General features: G+C 46.6%; 1 protein-coding gene across 2 annotated transcripts; it reads right to left on the reverse strand.

Annotated features, from left to right (window-relative positions):
- Window positions 1-12219: 12219 nt before the first annotated feature.
- Window positions 12220-16700, reverse strand: LOC137435003 (melanocortin receptor 5-like). Of its 2 annotated transcripts, none has more exons than XM_078784850.1 (2): window positions 16125-16700; window positions 12220-14519 (listed from the first exon to the last, which is right to left on the reverse strand). In XM_078784850.1, the coding sequence occupies exon 2, from the start codon at window positions 14390-14392 to the stop codon at window positions 13448-13450; it is 945 nt and encodes a 314-aa protein (XP_078640976.1). In that variant the 5' UTR covers window positions 14393-14519; window positions 16125-16700; the 3' UTR covers window positions 12220-13447. The 2 variants fall into 2 exon arrangements, with proteins under 2 accessions (XP_078640976.1, XP_067984423.2); XM_068128322.2 differs by having other exon boundaries at window positions 12220-14524.
- Window positions 16701-21452: the final 4752 nt, after the last annotated feature.

Below are 21452 nucleotides of genomic sequence, written 5' to 3' on the forward strand. Positions count from 1 at the left end.
CGAATGTGTGCCAAGGTGTTCGGTGGTCAGGTGTGTGACCAAGGCTGTGAGTGGGATGGGTGCACCTGGGTGTGTAAGGAAAGGTACGAGGAGCATGGGCACGGCTGGATGTGTGAGCAAGGAACGGGCTGCGGGGTGTAAGCGTCCAGGTGAAGCATCGACGTTACACGGGTTAGAGGTTAGAGCGACTTTTAGCCGAAGCAGGCCCTCGGTGCGTGCCGGGCCTCGCTTTGAACGGCCGCGTCCAGGCTCCACTAGGCGGAGCTGGCAGCCCGATAGAAAGGGTCGTCATGGCGACCACTTTTTGGTGAGGCAGTCCGGCAGGTCGAGATCGGGGCATTGGATGGCTCCGTGCCGAGATGGTGCGTGGGATCTCGGCCCGGGTAAGCCCCCGTCCCTGCACCGAGTGCCGGACGCATCCAGCCGCTGGCACAAAACAACCAGCATCCATTGTTTGGCTTTACGAAGCCGGGCTTTGGACAGGGATTGGCGCACCGAGAGGTATTAGTGAGTCGACTGGGTGATGAGGTTAGTGTTTTGGACCCAAAATTAGAGAAAAACAAAATTTGATGATTGGCAAGGGATTGGCAGGAGTGATTGGCAGATGATGGGCAGTGATTGGCAAATTTTTAATTTGTTGCAATTTGATGTGCGAAATTGGTAGTGAGAGACCCCCGATGTGGTGGGATGGCAAATCCACCATCCTTCCCATGGGGGGGCAAAGGAGCAATAGCTTATGGGGTGTATGGCAGTGAAAACTAGCCCGGGTGGGTTAGGATATGGTGTGTAGGGATCTAGCGAAGATGACCTTAGGTAACGTTAAGGTTAGTTAGTGACTGATACCTGTAGTGGGGACGCAGGTAGATTAGTGTGGATTATAATGACGAGGGAGCGCAATAGTTTAAAGGGACGACTGGGAAGCGCAAGTTTCAGAAGGGAGTAGTTAGCTGAGATGATGCCGTGTTTGTGAGAATTGAACAGGTGTGATTGCACAGGTGTGCAACTGGACAGGTGTGTGGAGCAGTGTATGAGTAGTGAGTGTGTGGATCAGCGCGAATGCGCTTGGGGAGAGAAGGGTGCCGGTGGCACCAGGTGTGAGAGCACAGGTGTGCAAGTACAGGTGTGTGGAGAAAGTTGGAGTGAGTGGTACGGAGTGGTGTGCATGGTGCGAAGGTGTGAATGGGGGAAGAGTGGACCCCCATCACGGATACCCGGGGCGGGTAGTGTAAGTGTTAGGTAGAGGGTGCAGGTAAATTGTGGTTGAATATTGGCATTTGTGGTGCGGTTGCAGAATGGTGTTGTGAATGGGTGCATTAGTGTTGTGGAAATGGCTGGGCGTGTAGCCTGTTAGTGTGTGTAGTTGGTTGGGCACTCCACCACTGTGAGGATGTCGGCCAGGTGAGGCCGCAGGTGGGCTCTGGGAGCCGGTAGAGTTGTGGATGGGGCCCGAGGATCCGGAGGATGGACCCGGGTAGCCCAGTGCCAGAGAGGGCACCGAGTGGGGAGAGTGCCAGAGGGCCTTCCCCTGGTAGTTAGGTTAGGGTAAGGAGCAGGTAAGCTCGGAGGCAACTGCAGTGGTGGAGGTGTGCAGGTGGGTAGACCCACTGGGAGAGGTACACGTCGCAGCCCAGAAATTGTACGAGGGCACCGGGAGATGAATCGGGGGAGTGAGACCCCAAATTGAAGAGCACCACAGTTTGGCCAATGGGAATTGGTTTTTAGAACCCATAGTGTAAGAGGGCCAATGGTTTGGCCGGAGAGAGACCCCGGGTAGTGTAAAGTTGTTAAAGTCATTTAGGAGATAGTTAGGATTGATGAACCTGTCGCACCATACGCAGCCACTTACCTGTGGTGATGATGATGACTCCACACCTGTGTTTTCTTTGTTTGTTGCAGGAAATGAAATTGCTGTTGGATTTGTGAGACGCATCACGACGTGGATGAGACATTGGGGTGATTCCATCTCTCCCTCCCTAGGAGGGACTGATGATGAATTGGTGATGGCAAATTTTGATGTTGAGTTGGAGATGGCAAATTTTGATGAGAGTTGAAAATGGCAAATTTGATTGGTTAGGAGGGAGAGAAGACGAATTTGGTATATGGGAGGAACGGGGAAGACAGTAGGGATGTTTGTGGATTTGTAAAGTAGATGTTTATGGGTAGTGTTGTGTTTTGTTGATACAGTAAGGGGTAAGGGAGGGGCCATGTAGGTTACCTGGTGGGGGGGGCGTACGATAGGAACGTACCTGTCTCACCTGGTTCCCATGTGCCCCCAGTGTGCATTACCTTATATTGCGTGCACTTTTGCGCCCTTACCACCTTGCTCACTTGTCTTGTTTTTGTCTCCCACCTCCGAGGATCTGGCTTTGGGGTAGAGAGAGAGGAGAGAGAGGTGCTGGCTACGCAGTTGTGGGCCTGCACTTTCGCTGTTGGCTGCCTGGATCGATACACCATATGGACCGCAATGTTTGTGGCCACCCACAATGGACCGCAGCTCTTTTGCGGCCAAGCACCACCCGTGGAGGACCTATGGGTCAACGTGGCACCTATGCCATAAAGGTGAACCACTAATAATTAACACCAAGTGCACCACAAGAAGAGCAAGAGACACCTGCAGGGTTAGGGGTTGTCGAATTTATTTTTATTTCATTGAACAATGGTGACTGCACCGATTGGTGGTGGGGTGGTGCTGTTGATGCTCGGAAAGGGTGCTCTGCACGTTATTAAAGGCCGTCGGCCACAGAGCACTCGTGGGTTGGTGTATCGATGTTGGCAAGCGCGCTCTCTCTATGCATAACATCTGCATGTGTTCCTCCAAAGACAGGTCCTGGATCGTAGTGTAAATAGCAGCGTAGTCTTGTAAATAATGCTCCCTACCGGCTGTATGTTTAGTTTGAGAATTCTTTCCGGATTCGGTTATCCTGTGGGTGTGTTTCTGTGAGGAGAAGGGTGCAACGTCGCAGGGGGACATATTTACTCATTTGTGAATATCTGTAAAACTGTCGCACTCAGGGTAGAGTTAATAGTAGAGGGAACTACATTGCGTGCCACACTAAAGTAGGTAAAAATTTATCGGGTCGGGACGCCCCGAGGGTAGAGAAGGGTGCAATGTTGCGAATATGGAATTTGACCTCCATATCCGCTTGTAAATATTCCCCTATCTTCTCCGATACTCCCCCACTCTCCCCTTACCCCATTCCCTAGTCCCATTGTCTGTAAACAACACCCATTAGAGCCGATCTTCCCCTTCATTCCCCCATTAAATGTCGTGCCCAGGTCCCCCGCACCACACGTAGACAATTATAGGACATCTTGCTAGTTATTCTTAATCTATGTCAGTTAAGGACTTGTTTCCATTAATTATGACTCTTCGTTGCACCAGAATGTGATGATATGGCACCAGTAGGAGTTTAGGACCTTCCCATACCTCCCCGCATCTCTTCCCATCATCTCAAGCTCCAACAACAACCACAACAACAGCGGCTTTGCGTCCTCACTCCGGCTCGGTTGGCCGCCATTGAACATGTGCTCGACGGGGTTACCCAGAAGGGGGCTCCCTGTCGGCCCCTCGTCAAGGGCGGAGCCGGTAACCCCCGCACCCAATGAGAAGCCATGGGCCGATGCCATATGGGGCGGAGCTAACGAGCGAGGGCGTGACTCCCCGCCGGATATACGCGGCCCCGCGCCGGACGTGACGTGAGATGCGCCCCGAGCTTGGAAAGACAAGACGCCACCCTCCCGAGCGCTGAGCGACCTCCCCGGCATCTCCACCAAAGTCGCGACCCACGAGCGCTGAGCGACCACACCAGCATCTCTGGACCCCACCGTACGTGATCCTGCCCTGAGCACAGGTGCACCTGGAGCGATCGCTACCCGCTTTCCTGGCCATCAAACCCCGTGTGAGTCAGCGTTGTCCCGTTTATCTGTGGTCTGTCTAGGGTTAATATAAGGTTGTGTCTAAGTGCCCACCTTCCTATGTTTCCCTCTTGTCCCTGTAATCTAACCTTTTCCGCCTTAATATAACCTCCTCCGGAGGTCTTGAGAACTGAACCCCTGGTGTCGTATTGTGTGATTATAATCCAGCCGGGTGTCTTCTTTTCCTTATTGAGCCAGCATAGCGCGGCTTCGTCGACGTTCGAGTACAATCGGGTAACTTGTACGGATACGGCGGCCATTCCGCTCGGCCCACCTTAACATCAAAGTCGTGTCCGTAACAATATATATATATATATATATATATATATATATATATATATATATATATATATATATACACAAAGAATTAAGTTAAGCACCCCTACACAACGAATTAAGGTAAGCACCCCCTAATATATATTCTTTGTGTATATGTATACATTGGCATATATTCTAAGGTATGTGAGATCAAATAATGATTGGTATGACATTAGCAATTATCCATTGATGAAATGCAGATGAGTGCACTCGTAGGGTTGAGTTGGGTTGAGTAGTGATCCGATCACGTGGGTCCTACACACGTTATTGACGCAAAGATCGCTAGAGGTCTTCTCAGAACAATGACTGTACGTTAGAAAACATAAACGTCATCCACACTGTCCGTGATGGACCTATAGCTCCATACTTAAATTGAGGTGAAAATATGCCTAAAATTCCCAAAAAATTTCACCTTAAATTATTCAGAATAAAATATTGAAAACGGCATGATTGTTATGTTTTTATGTGACCATAATATCACTTCTCCAGAAAATATAGCAATATCATGGGTATATTACACTGTTTTGACGACAACAAACTTGTAATGTGCGAGGTTGTAAAAAAACGGGGGGGGTGCTTAACTTAATTCTTTGTGTATATATATATATGTACACTATATGGCCAAAAGTATGCAGACACCCATTCTAATTAGTGGATTCGGCTTTTTCAGCCACACCAATTGCTGACAGGTATATATAATCAAGCACACAGCCATGCAATCTCCATCGACAAACATTGGCAGTGGAATGGGCCGTACTAAAGAGCTCAGTGACTTTCAACGTGGTACTGTCATCGGATGCCACCTTTCCATCAAGTCAGTTCGTCAAATTTATGCCCTGCTAGAGCTGCCCCTGTCAACTGTAAGTGCTGTTATTGTGAAGTGGAAATGTCAATTGTCAATTGTGAAGTGGAAACGTCGAGGAGAAACAACAGCTCAGCCGTGAAGTGGTCGGCAACACAAACTCAGAACGGGACCGCCGAGTGCTGAAGCGTAAAAATCGTCTGTCCTCGGTTGGTGAGGTGAGTTGTGAAGACGCCCTCTTGCTTCTCCACCTCTTTGTCACAATGGCCAGCGTCTTGTCTGCTCTCCAAATCTCCTCATTTCACGCTATGCTCCTCCTTCACCTGATAACTATTGCGATCCTCTCAGAACTGCTTCCGCTTCTCTAAGCTCTCCAAGCTTCTCCCCGTTCTCGAAGCTTCTCTCCGCTCTCAAAGCTTCTCTCCACTGACGTCACACCGACCAATGGCAAAGCTCTTTCCGAATCACTTCATGGTCCTCTCGGCCAATCATCAACTTTGGGGCGTGGCCTCACAGCCTTTCTTGACCGCCCACTGATTCTCCGCCTCTATTGGGCGCGGCCTGCCTATGAGGTCCATTAAGGTGGGGCTTAGTGTCCGGGAACCTGCCTGGCTTGCAGTGGATGGTTGTTATGGTTTAATGGAGATTTGCTTGGCCGGCCTTGTCAGCAAAACGTAAAGAGAAAATTTCAGAGGGAAAATCACATAATGGGGAAAACCAACCTTAATCCCTAACTAATGGTCACTGCTTCACCCCTTGTGTGAAAACAGAAACAATCTTAAGCTACAGGCTTCCTATTTCAGTACATCGTGATTTCTGCTGCGCGTCCATGGTCCATGCTATAATTATTCAGTCCTACCTTTACTATGGGACTCCTTTATCTACCCCCACAAACGTAATATATATATATATATAATTCTTTTAGGTGATTCGAATAACGGTAATCCCCTAATCTCACCTGACACCGCCAGCCGTAAACACAAAGTCACGCAAAAATCTGATCCTGAGGTGTGTTGCATCACCAATCAGCTTGCTATGACTTGCTAAGCCGATCCTTATCAACCGTTTCAATGGAGTGGTAGTTTGAGCGCTTAAGACACTTGGCTAGCGATAGCAAGCTGATTGGTAATGGAACACATCACTGCATATGTGCTAGACCGAGGACATTTTCCTGTTTCTGCCGCTTGTGAAATGAAAAAAGTTAATTTCGGGAGATTTTCAACTCTTTTCACCTTTTGTTGATATATTTTTCTCGTTTCTACACCGTTGCGGGTAGTTTTGTTTCATCCTCAGGACAGGCTCTCAGATGTATAAACCGCAAACGTTGTGCACTTGGGTTAGTCCATTTACAAATGAGGGGTTGTTTTGTGATCGTACAATAAATTGAAGTGTGGATTTGCTAAACAATATCGATATTTATTAACATGAGGAATTATACCCATTTTATTGGAATTATTGTTGCATTTGTATACATTAAATGTCGTTATTATTCCACTTAACCTGCTTTCTCTACTAACGTTACCCCCTAAGTTTGTAATAGTCACATGCAGTTAAACTTTAGGTTGTATACTTTAGGTAGTAGGTTGTAGACAGCAACCGCCCAGGGTAGTACTACCGTCCTGATTCAGGAGCGTTAAAGTGGTGCCCGGAACCATCTTGCACTCTCCGTGTCAGGATTGCTGGTCTTACTTTCTGTCTCACTCAAACTACAGCTACTGGCTTCAACCTCTTTCTCACAAACAAACATCATGCACTTTTCTTCTCTTTTATTTAAGGCCTGGCCTCAATGAGGCCTATACAGTCCGTGCCTGGAGCCTCCAACATAAAAAAGAAAAGAAAACATCAGGAGAAAACGTTTTTTTAATCGATTCATCACGTGACGATGCTTTGAGTTGAGATGGAACATTCCATTTCCGCTGTTTTCACCTCTCACAAGTTGATATGTTTTGTCGGTAAAGTGAGACCCCACCCTCGTGGACCCTCTCCCAAAAGATTGTGAACCACAATGGGTCGTGTGGGGCCCCCTTGTTGGCTTGGGACCCCATGCAATTTCATGGTTTGCATACCCTAACACCACCTCTGAAATGCACCCTAAAACAAGGTTCAGGTAAAATTTACCTTTTGGCTGCCGGACTAGTGGTCTTGAGTCGACACAGTCCGTGCTGGCCAGGGCTACCATGTACAACCCCAGTACTCTACTTGGTTGAAATGGTTGGTATATTTTTGTTTCATGGGATGACCTGGTTGAGAAAAAAGATATTAATATGAAATATCTTAGGTTGGAGTTGAACTTTCGACACCTTGCTGGTAGGTCCCCATTTATATAATCGCGTGAAACATACTCTGAAATTTCAGGATTTCAGAGTACGAAAGGATTTTCTCACTCTGAAATTTTAGGGGTATGGTTGCTTAGCAACCTCTTGTCTCATTGTGAATATATGTTCATTGATTGTTGTATATAATTTGAACGGTTATTCAATTTGTCTGTTCAATGGTGTATCAAATGTACATTTCTGGTGAATATTCATCCAAACATGCAATCACAACTAGAACATCACTCGGTAGAGAGCATACCTCCGCCAGGCTGAACAGTTTGCGTTGGTATCCCACGTATAGGCCAGATCTGGATCCGGACCTGAACCAAATTCGAATCGGCTTCTTCTTGTCACTTACCCAAATCATCCACCAAGTTTTGTCATAATGCGGCCACAACGTTTTGAAATATCATGCTCTGTATCGTTTTAAGCCCTATCACTCAATGCTGAAGAATCACTCCAAATGATTAAAAAAGAAATTCTCGGATCCGGATTCGGATCTTCACCAAAAATCAAATCAATTCTTCCTTGTTACACACGCAACCTGTCCACCAAGTTTCGTCTGAAACCGTCCATAACGTTTTGAGATACCCGGTTAACAGACAGACAGACAGATCGTGGTGAAAACATAACCTCTGTCGACCTTCGGTGGCAGAGGTAACCAGCGGGGCATGCTTGTACACTGCAAGCAACAGCTCAGGTGCATACTACGTGTAGACATACATACTAGAACCGAACCCAGTAGAGTGCATACATGTAGTGGACAAAAAAAAAATGCACATTTTGTGAGCCGGCAGTTGATCGACTCAGCCGGCAGTGATGCATCGTGAAAGTTCACTGGTTCTTCAGCACATTTTGTGAGTCTGATTTGCATCCAAGAACACAACTAGTGGTCTAGTGGAACACAACTAATGGTTAACCATTTTGGAATTGCCCTCAGTTTGACTATTTTTGGATTCTGCAAATTGTTTTAAAAAGGACGATTTGAACTCACCCTAGCACCGACAGACTCAAAGTGCCCTGATTCGTTGAAGTGAGTCAGTGAAAAGGAACACGGTGCGCACGTGAAAGGCATTGTTGGGTGTTCGGGACATTTTGAAAGTCCCACATTGTTCAAGGATTGTTCCAGCGTCCATTCCAAGTGCCTTTTTGGCACGAGGGATGTGCAGAACACCTGATTTCAAGTTTCCATGTTTCCATGCAACTCATGCAACCTTACTTTTTTAGAGGCGACACAAGGTATTCTGAACAAATTAGAAACTTTTTCCAAGACACCAGCAAGTGGATCATCCAAAAAACTGACAAAAGCAAAGTTCTTTAACATAAGGAGAGGAACAGTTTATGACATCAGAAGACATTAGAGTGCATACAGATCAAGCACTGGATCAACAAGAGGTATGCCAAGGAGTAGATGTCCCAAGATAACGACTCCCACTCAGGGCAAGTGAAAAGGCACGCATGCGCACACTCGCCTCTAAGCTGTCAAACTTAGGTTTGAATCTCGGCCTAGCTATGAACTGCTATCCTGGTGTTCCTCATGCAAAACGAGGCATTAATGTGTGTCATATGGTCGTTAAAAGTGGGCGTCCCCTCTTCATTGGTTGGTGGACGTTAAAGGTCCGATGGTGTCCTTCACGAAAAGTAGGCGAGTTATCACCAGCATCCTGAACAAATTACTAATCCCTGCGCTGACTACTGCCGGGAAGGCAATGCCAATTAAAGCACCCAGCATAACCCGTGCCAAGAAACCGCTTCGGTAGCATCGTTCAGTTTGGCAAAGAATATGATTCGTATCATAACCATCACAATTTCGGATCGCACTACCTTTCATTGGTACTTTCACACTAGCACTACCACCATTTCATTTAAAACAGCTGTTCACCACCATCTCTTATCTTCCCCCATCCAAAACCTTGATCTTTTCTACCCCCGTTACTTCACCCCAGATCCACTTTCTTTGAAATACCGACTTCTTTCTTTCCTAGAAGTTGTAACAGTGTCCATGTGCTTTATATTTCCCCCCTCATCCCCCCCGCCTTCCCATGCCTCCTCCCCCCAGGCCCTCTCCCTCCCATAGATCTCCCGATGTCCCTGTTCTCTGCTGTTGTACTTGTGTGCTTCCCTCTCTCTCTCCCCATCTTGTCTCTCGCTCCCTTTATTGTATGTTTTGTGTGTCCGTTTGTTGTTTTTGTGATTGATGTTAGCTCTTACACGAGCCTCGATGTTGTATACAAAAAAAAAAATTGTTCATACGAGATGATGAGCTGGTGATGGATCAGGTCACCTGGTATCGGTATAGATCTTTCATTCTGGGACATGCTTCCATGAACTCGTCCTGCTTGTGATTCCTGATGTTTTGTGTTTAGTATTTTGTTTTAATACTTCCACGATTGGAAATCACATGTCATGGCATCAATTAAAATTGCTCATTTGGCAGTTTGTACAATTTATATCTTCTGCATTTTCTTTCTTAAATCTGTCAAGCACTTCTTCTTCTTCTTTAACAACCACAATTATTCCCATATTCTTGTGGGGTTGGATGGGGAAAATTCTCCACCCAAGTCTTTAACACACCGGCTGGCCAGGCCTGACGCTTGACAATGTAGTTAGGGCAGGAATTTGCAATACACGACTTTAGAAAATAGCGTATAAATGCTAAATGAGGCATTTTGCGCATGCGCTGTGTGTGTGTTTACACTGACTTGGTTCTGCTCGTCGGGCATTTTTATCCTGCCGTTGCCAGCGTGAAATCTTTGATTCCAATTGGGTTTTAAACATACTTTTCAGCATTTAGACAAAAGAGTGGAAATTTCAAAATGGTAAACAATGTTGTTGTGTTCCTGCATGCAAATCAGACTCACGGAAATATAGGAATACGAGAAATATCCGTGGATAAGACTGAGAGGTGTTGATTTCCCATAATTTCCTGTTAATACAATTAGCGGCCGCAGTAAATATATATATATTTTAAATAAAATATTTTTATAATATAAATATATATGGAATGGATATTTTAAACTACACGGATGGACAGATGCTTCAACTTTTAGCAATAGATGCAAAAATCTCGTATAATTTCGCTTGTGGCCCCAGAACAAAACAAGCAATGTATTTATAAGAGCTGTCTCCCCTCTATCCCAACATGACTTTTTATTATCATTATTTTTTGGAAACAAGATCGAGGCTCGTGTAAGAGCGAACATTAAACACAAAAAAACATAAACGGACACATAAAACATATAATAAAGGGAGCGGGAGAGAAGATGGGGAGAGAGAGGGAAGCACACAAGAACAACAACGGTAGAGAACAGGGACATTGGGAGTTCTGTGGGAGGGAGAGGGCTTCGGGGGAGGGGCAGTGGAAGGGGGGGGGGGTGGGAGAGGTATAAAACAAATGGACACTGCTAGGACTTCCAGGAAAGAAGTCGGTATTTCAAAAAGGTGGATCTGGGGTGAATTGATGGGGGTAGAAAAGATCAAGGTTTTGGATAGGGGAAGATAAGAGATGGTGGTGAACAGCTGTTTTAAAGACCTGGAGGGAGGAGTGGGATTGAAGAGAGTGGGGGAGTTTGTTCCAGAGGCAGGAGAAAAGAGTGAAGGTGAGCAGAGAGTCTTGATTTTGGCAATTTCACCATAAGAGGGTTGCTGGCAGATCTTGTGCGACCTGCAGGAATATTTGGGGGACAGAGCCCAGAGAGAGCTGGGGGGGGGGGGGGGCAAGGTCGGAGAGGAGTCGGTAGAAGACAGAGAGACCACCAAGCTGCCTGCGGTGAGCGAGTGAAAGGCCCTCAGAATCAGCTTCATCGTGGGAGATTCCAATGATTCTGAAAGCTTTGGTTCTGCATCGTGAAGCCGAGCTAGGTGTGAGGCAGGAGCACCAGTCCAGAGGGGAGAGCAGTATTGCATTGAGCTGCGGATGAAAGGTTTGTATGTGGTGAGGAGCTCAGGTGTGCCAAGGAAGGACTTCGCTCGCCAACTCTTCGTGAAGGACATCGTGGGATGTTTAACGTCCACCCAGTAATTCCGGCAGATGGGACGCCCAGTTTAATGCAATGTACATTTATGAAGCACGTGGTGTACATTGTGTAACCTGTTTCCTTATAAAAGTTTATTTGTTGCTGTAGTTACCCCCGTATTATTGTTTCCTTTCAGTGACAAATGATTGTTTGAGAGTTGTTCAATTTAATTACCCAGGCCACTGGAGGTGGACAGAGTTTATTTTTTCGCCTCTTTGTTTGTCTGTCTGTGAGCAGGATATCTCCTAAAGTTGTGAACAGATTATGACAAAACTAGGTGGATGAGTTGGTTAGGTGACGAGAACAAGGCAATTCGATTTAGGTTCAGGTCCAAATCCAGATCTGGCCTTTCAGTGGGATACAAAATGTAAACTGTTCAGCCAGATGGAGATATCTGGTCTACTGATTGACGTTCTAATTCCTTCCTGTTTCTCTCGGGTTAATGAAATGCTCTTTTCCTACAGTAATAGCGGAGTGCAAGGTGTTGCCACCTTTGAAGTTCCACGGAATACGCTCATTCTCGTGCTTGTCGAGACACGCATGAGCCGGTCTTATGCACATGCAAATGGATTACATATGATGCTCTAAGTTTATTAATAACCGCAATGTGCTACCTGGTTTAAAAGGGCTGCGACAGGGATCACATGATGATCTTAAAAGGGTTCACCATAGAAACGATGGGCATGGGAGAGGGGGCTATAGCACAGGGATCTCAAATGAGACGGGACTTCACATGGTCCTCGTCTACAAGACCTGAAACGAGAAGTGGCACTCTTTCGAACTCACCTGTACTGGCTGTAACAGGTGACGTGTTTTGGAGTCATCTTGGCTTCGATTTCCCTCAGAAGAAAACACCATCACTCAAAGGAAGTCGTTTAATAACATTTCACGTTTCCTCTCCGCGTGTTGTCCGACTTTAAACTTATCCTGTATTTGATTTTAGGTTAACAACATGAGATAGAAGTCTTATCAGACAAAGCTTACATGATCCATCACATTGAGGGTGTTAAATTCAGATCCGTCGTAAAAATTCAACAACGAATGGTCTACACAGGCTCTTGGGCATCAATAGTGTCATATCGATCAAGGTAAGTGCGCTTACACACAGAGCTAGGTCATACTGCGGAACACTGATATCGGATTAAAAGTATAAAAGTGGGTACACGTTGATTGGTTTATAGAGAAGAAGGATGCCATCGTTGGCTTCCTGTGTGGGAAGCACAATGACGATGCGGTGAGACCCGATCAGTCCACAAGGGTCCACCATATGGCAATGAGGTCGTACGCTCGGGGCATTGGAGATCTCGCGGCTATCACCTTATCGCAGGTAACATTTGCGAGTTGGAGGGAGCAGTTGTCCCAATGGTCTCCCGGTGACGATCAAATCATCCTCACTGGAGCTTGTTGAGATTGGTCCATAAAGGTCCACGATATGGCAATGAGGTCGTACGCTCGAGACGAGAGATCTCAGCTATCACCTTATCAGAGGTAACATTTGCGAGTTGGAGGGAGCAGTTGTACCAATGGTCTCCGGGTGACGATCAAGTCCTCCTCATCAGAGCTCGATGGGATTGGTCCGTAAAGGTCCACGATATGGCAATGAGGTCGTACGCTCGAGACGAGAGATCTCAGCTATCACCTTATCAGAGGTAACATTTGCGAGTTGGAGGGAGCAGTTGTACCAATGGTCTCCGGGTGACGAACAAGTCCTCCTCATCAGAGCTTGATGGGATTGGTCCGTAAAGGTCCACGATATGGCAATGATGTCGTACGCTCGAGACGAGAGATCTCAGCTATCACCTAATCAGAGGTAACATTTGCGAGTTGGAGGGAGCAGTTGTACCAATGGTCTCCGGGTGACGATCAAGTCCTCCTCATCAGAGCTCGATGGGATTGGTCCGTAAAGGTCCACGATATGGCAATGAGGTCGTACGCTCGAGACGAGAGATCTCAGCTATCACCTTATCAGAGGTAACATTTGCGAGTCCGAGGGGCCGGTTGTCCCAATGGTCACTGGGTGACGAACAAGTCATCCTCATAGGAGGTCGACGAGATTGGTCCATTTGCCATTTGCAAACCACCTAGCGTGCAGTTTGAGACCTGCTTTGGTGCCTGGAGGTACCACGGCAAAGAACGAGCTCACGGAATGTGTCCCGCATGTCGTTGTTGCGGAGCGCGTAGATGAGCGGGTCAATGACCGAGTTGCACATGACGAGGATGAGGTAAAGGTTGAAGTGTGCCATGTAGCAGACGCAATACGGGTTGTGCGGGCAAACCACGAAGAGCATAAGGTGCAGGAAGAGAGGGGCCCAGCACACGATGAAGACCCCGAGCAAGATGGTGAGGGTCACCGCCGCCCGCACACCCCTGGCCCCATGCTGGGAAGCGATGCGGCGAGCGTGCCTCCGCGCCAGCAAGAACATGTGCATGTACAGCACAGCCATGAGAGCCAGCAGCGTAAAAAAGGTCGCCACCAGACACAGCACAACGGCCGTGCTCTCGTGGTAGGCAATGAAAATCACACCGCAGGCCGTGCATCCTGCCCAGATTGTCGCGATGGCGAGACCCACGGTGCGTGCGGTCATGATGCAACGGTAGCGCAGGGCGTAGAAGATGGTCACGTAGCGGTCCGCGGCGATGGCGAGCAGGCTGCACATTGAGGCTACGAACGATGTGCAGATCATCGAGTCGAATACGTTGTCGATGCGCTCAAGGGTCTGGGGGTCGATGTTCAACGCCCCGCCATGCCACAGCTCCAGCATGATGGACTCCCAAATGTTGGAGGAGCTCACCAGGAGGTCAGCCGCGGCCAGGCTGCACATGAAGTAGTACATGGGCGAGTGCAGATTCCTATTGCGGGCAATGGCCACGATGACCAGCACGTTCTCCAGCAGGCCAAGCACCCCAAGAATGAGGAAAACCTCCAGGGCGATGGTCATTTGTGGGCACGGACTGTCGTCCGGACCGGCGGCCGACAGGTTCCCCCTCCGACTACCGCTCAAAGTCACACTCATCGTCCCGTCCATTCGCTCACCTTCCTCGTTCCCGATTGCGCCTCATTCGCGTCCTTCGTTGGCAACGACGCTTCTTCTTCGTCCTGTCCAACGAGCTGGTCTTGTGGACGAGTGAGCCAAAACTCCTCATGACCTCCGTCTATCCTGGTGAGGTGAACAAACCCAAACTCACTTTGCATGCCATAACTCTCCATTTGCATGCCATAACTCTCCATTTGCATGCCATAACTCGCCATTTGCATGCCATAACTCTCCATTTGCATGCCATAACTCTCCATTTGCATGCCATAACTCTCCATAACTCTGCATTTGCATGACATAACTCTCCATTTGCATGCCATAACTCTCCATAACTCGCCATTTGCATGCCATAACTCTGCATTTGCATACCATAACTCGCCGTTTGCATACCATAACTCGCCGTTTGCATACCATAACTCTCCATTTGCATGCCATAACTCGCCATTTGCATACCATAACTCGCCATTTGCATGCCATAACTCGCCATTTGCATGCCATAACTCGCCATTTGCATGCCATAACTCACCATTTGCATGCCATACCTCTCCATTTGCATGCCATAACTCTCCATTTGCATGCCATAACTCTCCATTTGCATGCCACAACTCTCAATAACTCGCCCTTTGCATGCCATAACTCTCCATTTGCATGCCATAACTCTCCACAACTCGCCATTTGCATGCCATAACTTTCCATAACTCGCCATTTGCATGCCACAACTCTCCATATGCATGCCATAACTCTCCATTTGCATGCCATAACTCTCCATAACTCGCCATTTGCATGCCATAACTCTCCATTTGCATGCCATAACTCTCCATTTGCATGCCATAACTCTCCATTTGCATGCCATAACTCTCCATTTGCATGCCATAACTCTCCATAACTCGCCATTTGCATGCGATAACTTTCCATAACTCACCATTTGCATGCCATAACTCTCCATTTGCATGCCATAACTCTCCATAACTCGCCATTTGCATGCCATAACTCCATTTGCATGCCACAACTCTCCATTTGCATGCCATAACTCTCCATTTGCATGCCATAACTCTCCATTTGCATGCCATAACTCTCCATTTGCATGCCATAACTCTCCATTTGCATGCCATAACTCTCCATTTGCATGCCATAACTCTCCATTTGCATGCCATAACTCTCCATTTGCATGCCATAACTCTCCATTTGCATGCCATAACTCTCCATTTGCATGCCATAACTCTCCATTTGCATGCCATAACTCTCCATTTGCATGCCATAACTCTCCATTTGCATGCCATAAGTCACCATTTGCATGCCATAACTCTCCATTTGCATACCATAACTCGCCATTTGCATGCCATAACCCCCAATTTGCATGCCATAACTCTCCATTTGCATGCCATAACTCGCCATTTGCATGCCATAAGTCACCATTTGCATGCTATAACTCTCCATTTGCATACCATAACTCGCCATTTGCATACCATAACTCTCCATAACTCGTCATTTGCATGTGAAGTGACAAGTGACATTAACAAATCGCGATAGGGGTGCGATGAGGACTTGCATTTCAAATCATGTATGAAAGTGTACGTACGAGTGGTCATGGAGTGGACTTTCCGTCTGAATTCCAAGGTAGTACTAGTACATGACAAAGGACTAGTTAACATGTCAAACCTATAAATCGTGTATTACAGTTTATAATTACCTGTAAACGATTAAGAGAAAATAACGATCTTACCTGGCAGTTCGACTCCATTTAATCTCCCAAACCGAGAAATGCATCTCCGAGACATCGCTGAGGGACCCACGAACAGTCACAGGGTGTACATGTGTGTCCACGCCATCGGTCGTTTTGCAGAACATACGGACACGCCGATCGCAATTGACTGTTTGGAGATGGAGTGAGTGTTGTGGCTTTTAAATGAGACGAGTTAGGAACCGCCCACAGCTCTCGCTACCTGTTTGTTTGTAATACAATCCTGCCCTCATTACACTCACGCTCACCTCTTACGGACCCTCATTATAATGCATATTCATCCTCACCTTTTACTGATGCTCATTATAATCCATACTCTCATCCTCACCTTTTACTGATGCTCATTATAATCCATACTCTCATCCTCACCTCTTACTGACCCTCATTAAAATCCATACTCTCATCCTCACCTCTTACTGATCCTCATTAAAATCCATACTCTCATCCTCACCTCTTACTGATCCTCATTAAAATCCATACTCTCATCCTCACCTCTTACTGATCCTCATTAAAATCCAAACTCTCATCCTCACCTCTTACTGATCCTCATTAAAATCCATACTCTCACCCTCACCTCTTACGGACTCATTAAAATCCATACTCATCCTCACCTCTTACTGACCCTCATTAAAATCCATACTCTCATCCTCACCTCTTACTGATCCTCATTAAAATCCATACTCATCCTCACCTCTTACTGATCCTCATTAAAATCCATACTCATCCTCACCTCTTACTGATCCTCATTAAAATCCAAACTCTCATCCTCACCTCTTACTGATCCTCATTAAAATCCATACTCTCACCCTCACCTCTTACGGACTCATTAAAATCCATACTCATCTTCACCTCTTACTGACCCTCATTAAAATCCATATTCTCATCCTCACCTCTTTGATCCTCATTAAAATCCATACTCATCCTCACCTCTTACTGATCCTCATTAAAATCCATACTGATCCTCACCTCTTACTGATCCTCATTAAAATCCATACTCATCCTCACCTCTTACTGACCCTCATTATATTCCATACATTCTTCCTCACCTTTTACCGATTCTCATTATAATCCATACATTCATCCTCACCTTTTACTGATCCTCATTATAATCCATACACTTACCCTCACCTCTTACCCCCATTATAATCCATATTCTCAACCTAACCTTTTTTTTTTGGGAATACTTTGTGAAGGCTCGTATAAGAGCTAACACATAGAACATATAATAAAGGGAGAGGGAGACAAGAGGGGGAGAGAAAGGGAGGCACAACAACAGTAGGGAACAGGGACATTTGGAAATCTGTGGAAGAGAGAGGGCTGGGGCGGGATACACGGGATAAACAAGATGGACACTACAAGGACTTTCAGGAAAGAAAACAGGAAATTTGAAGGAGATGGGATTGGGGTGGATTAACAGGGGTAGAAAAGATCAAGGTTTGGATGGGGAAAGATAAGAGATGGTGGTGAACAGCTGTTTTGAAAACCAGGATGGAGGAGTAGGATTGACGAGAGTGGATGAGTTTGTTCCAGAGGTGGGAAAAAGGGAGGAATGAAAGAGTGAAGGTGAGCAGAGTCTTGATTTTGGCAGTTTCACCAGAAGAGAGTTACTGGCAGATCTTGTGCGTCCTGAAGGAGTATTTGTGGGACAGAGCACAGACACAGCAGGGGGTCAAGGTCGGAGAGGAGGTGGTTTAAGGTAGAAAGACCACCAACCTGCCTGCGGTGAGAGAGAGAGGGAAAGGCCCTCAATTGTCAACATCATCCTAAAATACGCAATTTCGTGTCTGTCTGACGATTTTTGACCACGATACATTCGATCGTTACTTATCCAATCTCAACCAAATTAATTGGGGAGGTTGTTGCGCAATCATTTACCCCCATCGCCAAGGGGGTTTTTCCCGCCAAGGAGATTGCGTGTTGACTGCTGACGTGTAAAGGTAGCTTTATCGTGCCATTTTTCCAAGGTCGCTTCTCATAACAAAAGTAATAACAATGCTAAAGATAATAACATAATATTAACGCTATTACAAAACAATATTAATACTAACTGGTGAGATACCCGTGCTACACACGGGTGGGAGGCCGGAAGCAAACAGGCAATGCAGATACGGCGAATGCTAAAGCATGAAACCAATAAATTCCACATTCCTGTAGCACCTTCAGTCGCACGTCAGACATGGACAGCAAGTTCATGAAGGACTTCCATGAAAAACGCACCCGTTCGCAAACAAACGGGTATGTTCACGTATAGAAACATCGATCGTGGGTCCGTGGCGAATCTGCATATGGCGATCTGCGAAGTTCACGTTTAGAAGGTAGAAACCATCACGGCATGTCGTCATTTACTTGAACTCGATATCTCTTTTTTCATTCCAAACAACATAACTCCAATCAAATTCATCACAAAATAAACTTTTAACAACATTGTTAATATTTCCTTCATTGTAAAAACTACCAAGTCAACAGTTAAAAGGATTTTGAGCCGATAGGTGTTACAGCCTTGGCAGGATCGATGGAGACAGCGATCTGTTAGCTTATACACTGCCCAAATAGCTATGTGGAATTCTCTCATGTAGAGATTAAACTCACGTCGTTTGAACTTTGGCAGAGGTCATTATTAACTTTTAATGATGTTTATATACGAATCAAAAAGAAGATAATTGGTTTTGGGTCGTCCTTTCCACATATCTCGTGGGATTGTGAGTTGGAGAGACGACCGTGATGGCAGGGAGGGGGTTGGCATTCTCTCAAGCAGGGATTCAACCCATGTCCTTATAAGTCTTTGTCCGTTGGCGAGATAAGTTGGCGAGAGATCACCGAGTCGATCGGTGCAGCTGTGCAGTGCAGCGATCGGTGCATCCGTTTGTGCGTTACCTGGGAAAATAACGTTATGCGGGAGTCCAAACCTGAAAATTCTGGAGGCCAAAAGCTCAGGATTACCCACCCAAAATATTGTTGCGATCGGTTCAGCCGTTTTTGCGGTACCTTCGAACGGACGGACAGAGATACAGACCGATGGGCATTTGGTGAATTATAGTAAGATAATATCCAGCCCTCTCCAAAGGGGGGTTTCCTCCCTAAACTAACGCCATGTTAACATTTTCAAATAGCCTATCGTGGCGTTTTTGTGGGAGTAACGGCCTCGACCAGCAGTAAAAATATTATAAACCACAAACACGTATGATTACCTTTTGAAGCAGTCACTCCTGTTGTTTAACACTAAAATGGAAAGGAAGGAAACCCAGGGTGTGTTCAGTTACCAAGCAGCGAACTCGCGCTTGCCAAGCCAGCCGTTCCTTATCAAGGGTTTTGAATGGAGTGCTTGCTCGAATTCTTAAACCACTTGGCGAGCGCTCTATAAGAAACTTGGTAAATGAACACACCCCGATGTTCTTGAGGCCCGACCCTGGGTCTACTGTAATCTATATACCCCAGAGAGGAATGGCCCTTCCAAAACCCCGCCCGTTGGGAACAGGTGTACTAGTAATTGAAAGACTGCATATTCCATGCGTTTGACCAGCACGTGATTTTATCAAGGGCTGAAGAGAGGGAAGAGGCTGCAGCCTGCTTGACTGAAGGATGAGGGATGTCACGGCAGAGGGTGGAGTGATCAGAAAATAGATAAAGTGGATTTTCCAGTCAGAGATAATTATTGATAAAGATCAGGAATAGGACTCTGCTCAGAATGCTGCCTTAGGGCATTTCAGCCTTGATAGGGAGACGAGCTGAAAGGATTCTGTTGAGAGTCACATGTTGGCTACGAGAGTAGAGGAAGTCAGTAAGCCATGTGTGGAGTTGGCCTTGGATGCCATAGGCAGAGAGTTTGGAGAGTAAGGCAGGATGTCAGACTGTATCAAAAGCACGAGATATGTCCAGAGAGCCAATCCTGATCTCAAGTCTAACATTGAGGGCCTCCATCCATTGTTGGGTGAGTAGAAGCAGAATGTCCAAGGTAGAGTGACCTGGTCTGAATCCAAACTGATCTGAGATGAGGCTGTTAGGGAAAAGGAAGAATTTCATATCAACTGCGATGATGGATTCCATGACCTTGTTGATGATTGGAAGTAAGCACATAGGTCTGTAGTTTAGAGGGAGCGTGCATACCACCACAGTTTTTGCTCCTTTTTATGTAATGCAGTGATGTTGTCTAATTTCCCAGCAGATGAAAGATAACCTAATGCAAATTATAAGGTAGAAAGGGCAGAAAAAGCAGAGCAGATTTTTAGACCACGTGAGCTGATGCCATCCAGTAGCAGAGTCAGCGTTGAGGGTTGACAGAAACTTGATCACCTTCTGAAGTGCAAAATACACAAGAGTCCAGAAGCATTTGGGTACGACTGGGAAGGGTGGGTACTGTTACGTGGTCCTCCCGGTGACTACCTGGTCTCGGTGACCCCCGGACCGTGAGAGGAACTCCGCCAGAAAGATCTGTTATTTCTGCGCTTTCGTAACGCAATCAATATGAATTCCAATCAATAAGAAACCCCACACCAAGGATCCGGAATAATCAATGATATATTCCCCGAGCAATCAACAACCATCCACAATCAGCAATCAATAGTACAAAGATGTAAACTCATCTATAATAACTCTAAGATGGCCATCTTATACATTCCTCACGTGAGCCCCACTCCCGACTCCCTCCATGGTCAATGTCTCTCTCAATGTCTCCGTACGCCTGTAGTTCGATCTCCGCACGTGGGCGGTTGAACGGACCCTTCCTGACGTGCTTTCACCGGGCACGTCCCGTACCGGGAACAACGGCTGCAGTGCGCACCTCCTGGCCAAGCCAAGCGGGTAAAGCAAAGCAGGCAAAGCAACACGCGGCTTGCCCAGCGCGCGCGGCCCAAGGTGCGACCCGTACGCGGCCTTGTAGACGGGGAGGCGAACTGTGCCAGCTGCTTGGTTCCGTGCACAAACCCACAGTGACTTGACGTGTCAAAGGGTAGTTACACGTCCCGGTAACTCCTCTCGCCAGACGGGCTTTTAAACGCCGATTCTCTTACGTTGCTCAATCGATACCGCTCGCGTCCGAGCTCGGCGAGGAAGAAGAAGAATCGTCGCGTCTCCAGGACCTTGTGTCTTTTTTCTTCCGTTTCCGGTCTCCTTTTTCTCAGAAGGGCTCCTGACCCTTTAATCACAACAACCTTTAATCGACTACACATTGATAAGCAAAGCCCTGAATAGTAATTCACATACATTCACATAAATATGTAACAGTACCAAGAGTGAGGGTTGGGAACACACGATTTGGAAGAAAACAAAGAATTGAGGCGTTCGGCCTTCTCATGAGCGGAGTCTGCTTTGGTG

This window comes from Myxine glutinosa, chromosome 9, assembly GCF_964187855.1.
Source record: "Myxine glutinosa chromosome 9, kmMyxGlut1.1, whole genome shotgun sequence".
Classification (NCBI taxonomy): Eukaryota; Metazoa; Chordata; class Myxini; order Myxiniformes; family Myxinidae; genus Myxine; species Myxine glutinosa.

Bases quoted from the DNA above. Each gene is read 5' to 3' on its own strand.
- LOC137435003 (XM_078784850.1), bottom strand. From the start codon at position 14,392: ATGGACGGGACGATGAGTGTGACTTTGAGCGGTAGTCGGAGGGGGAAC.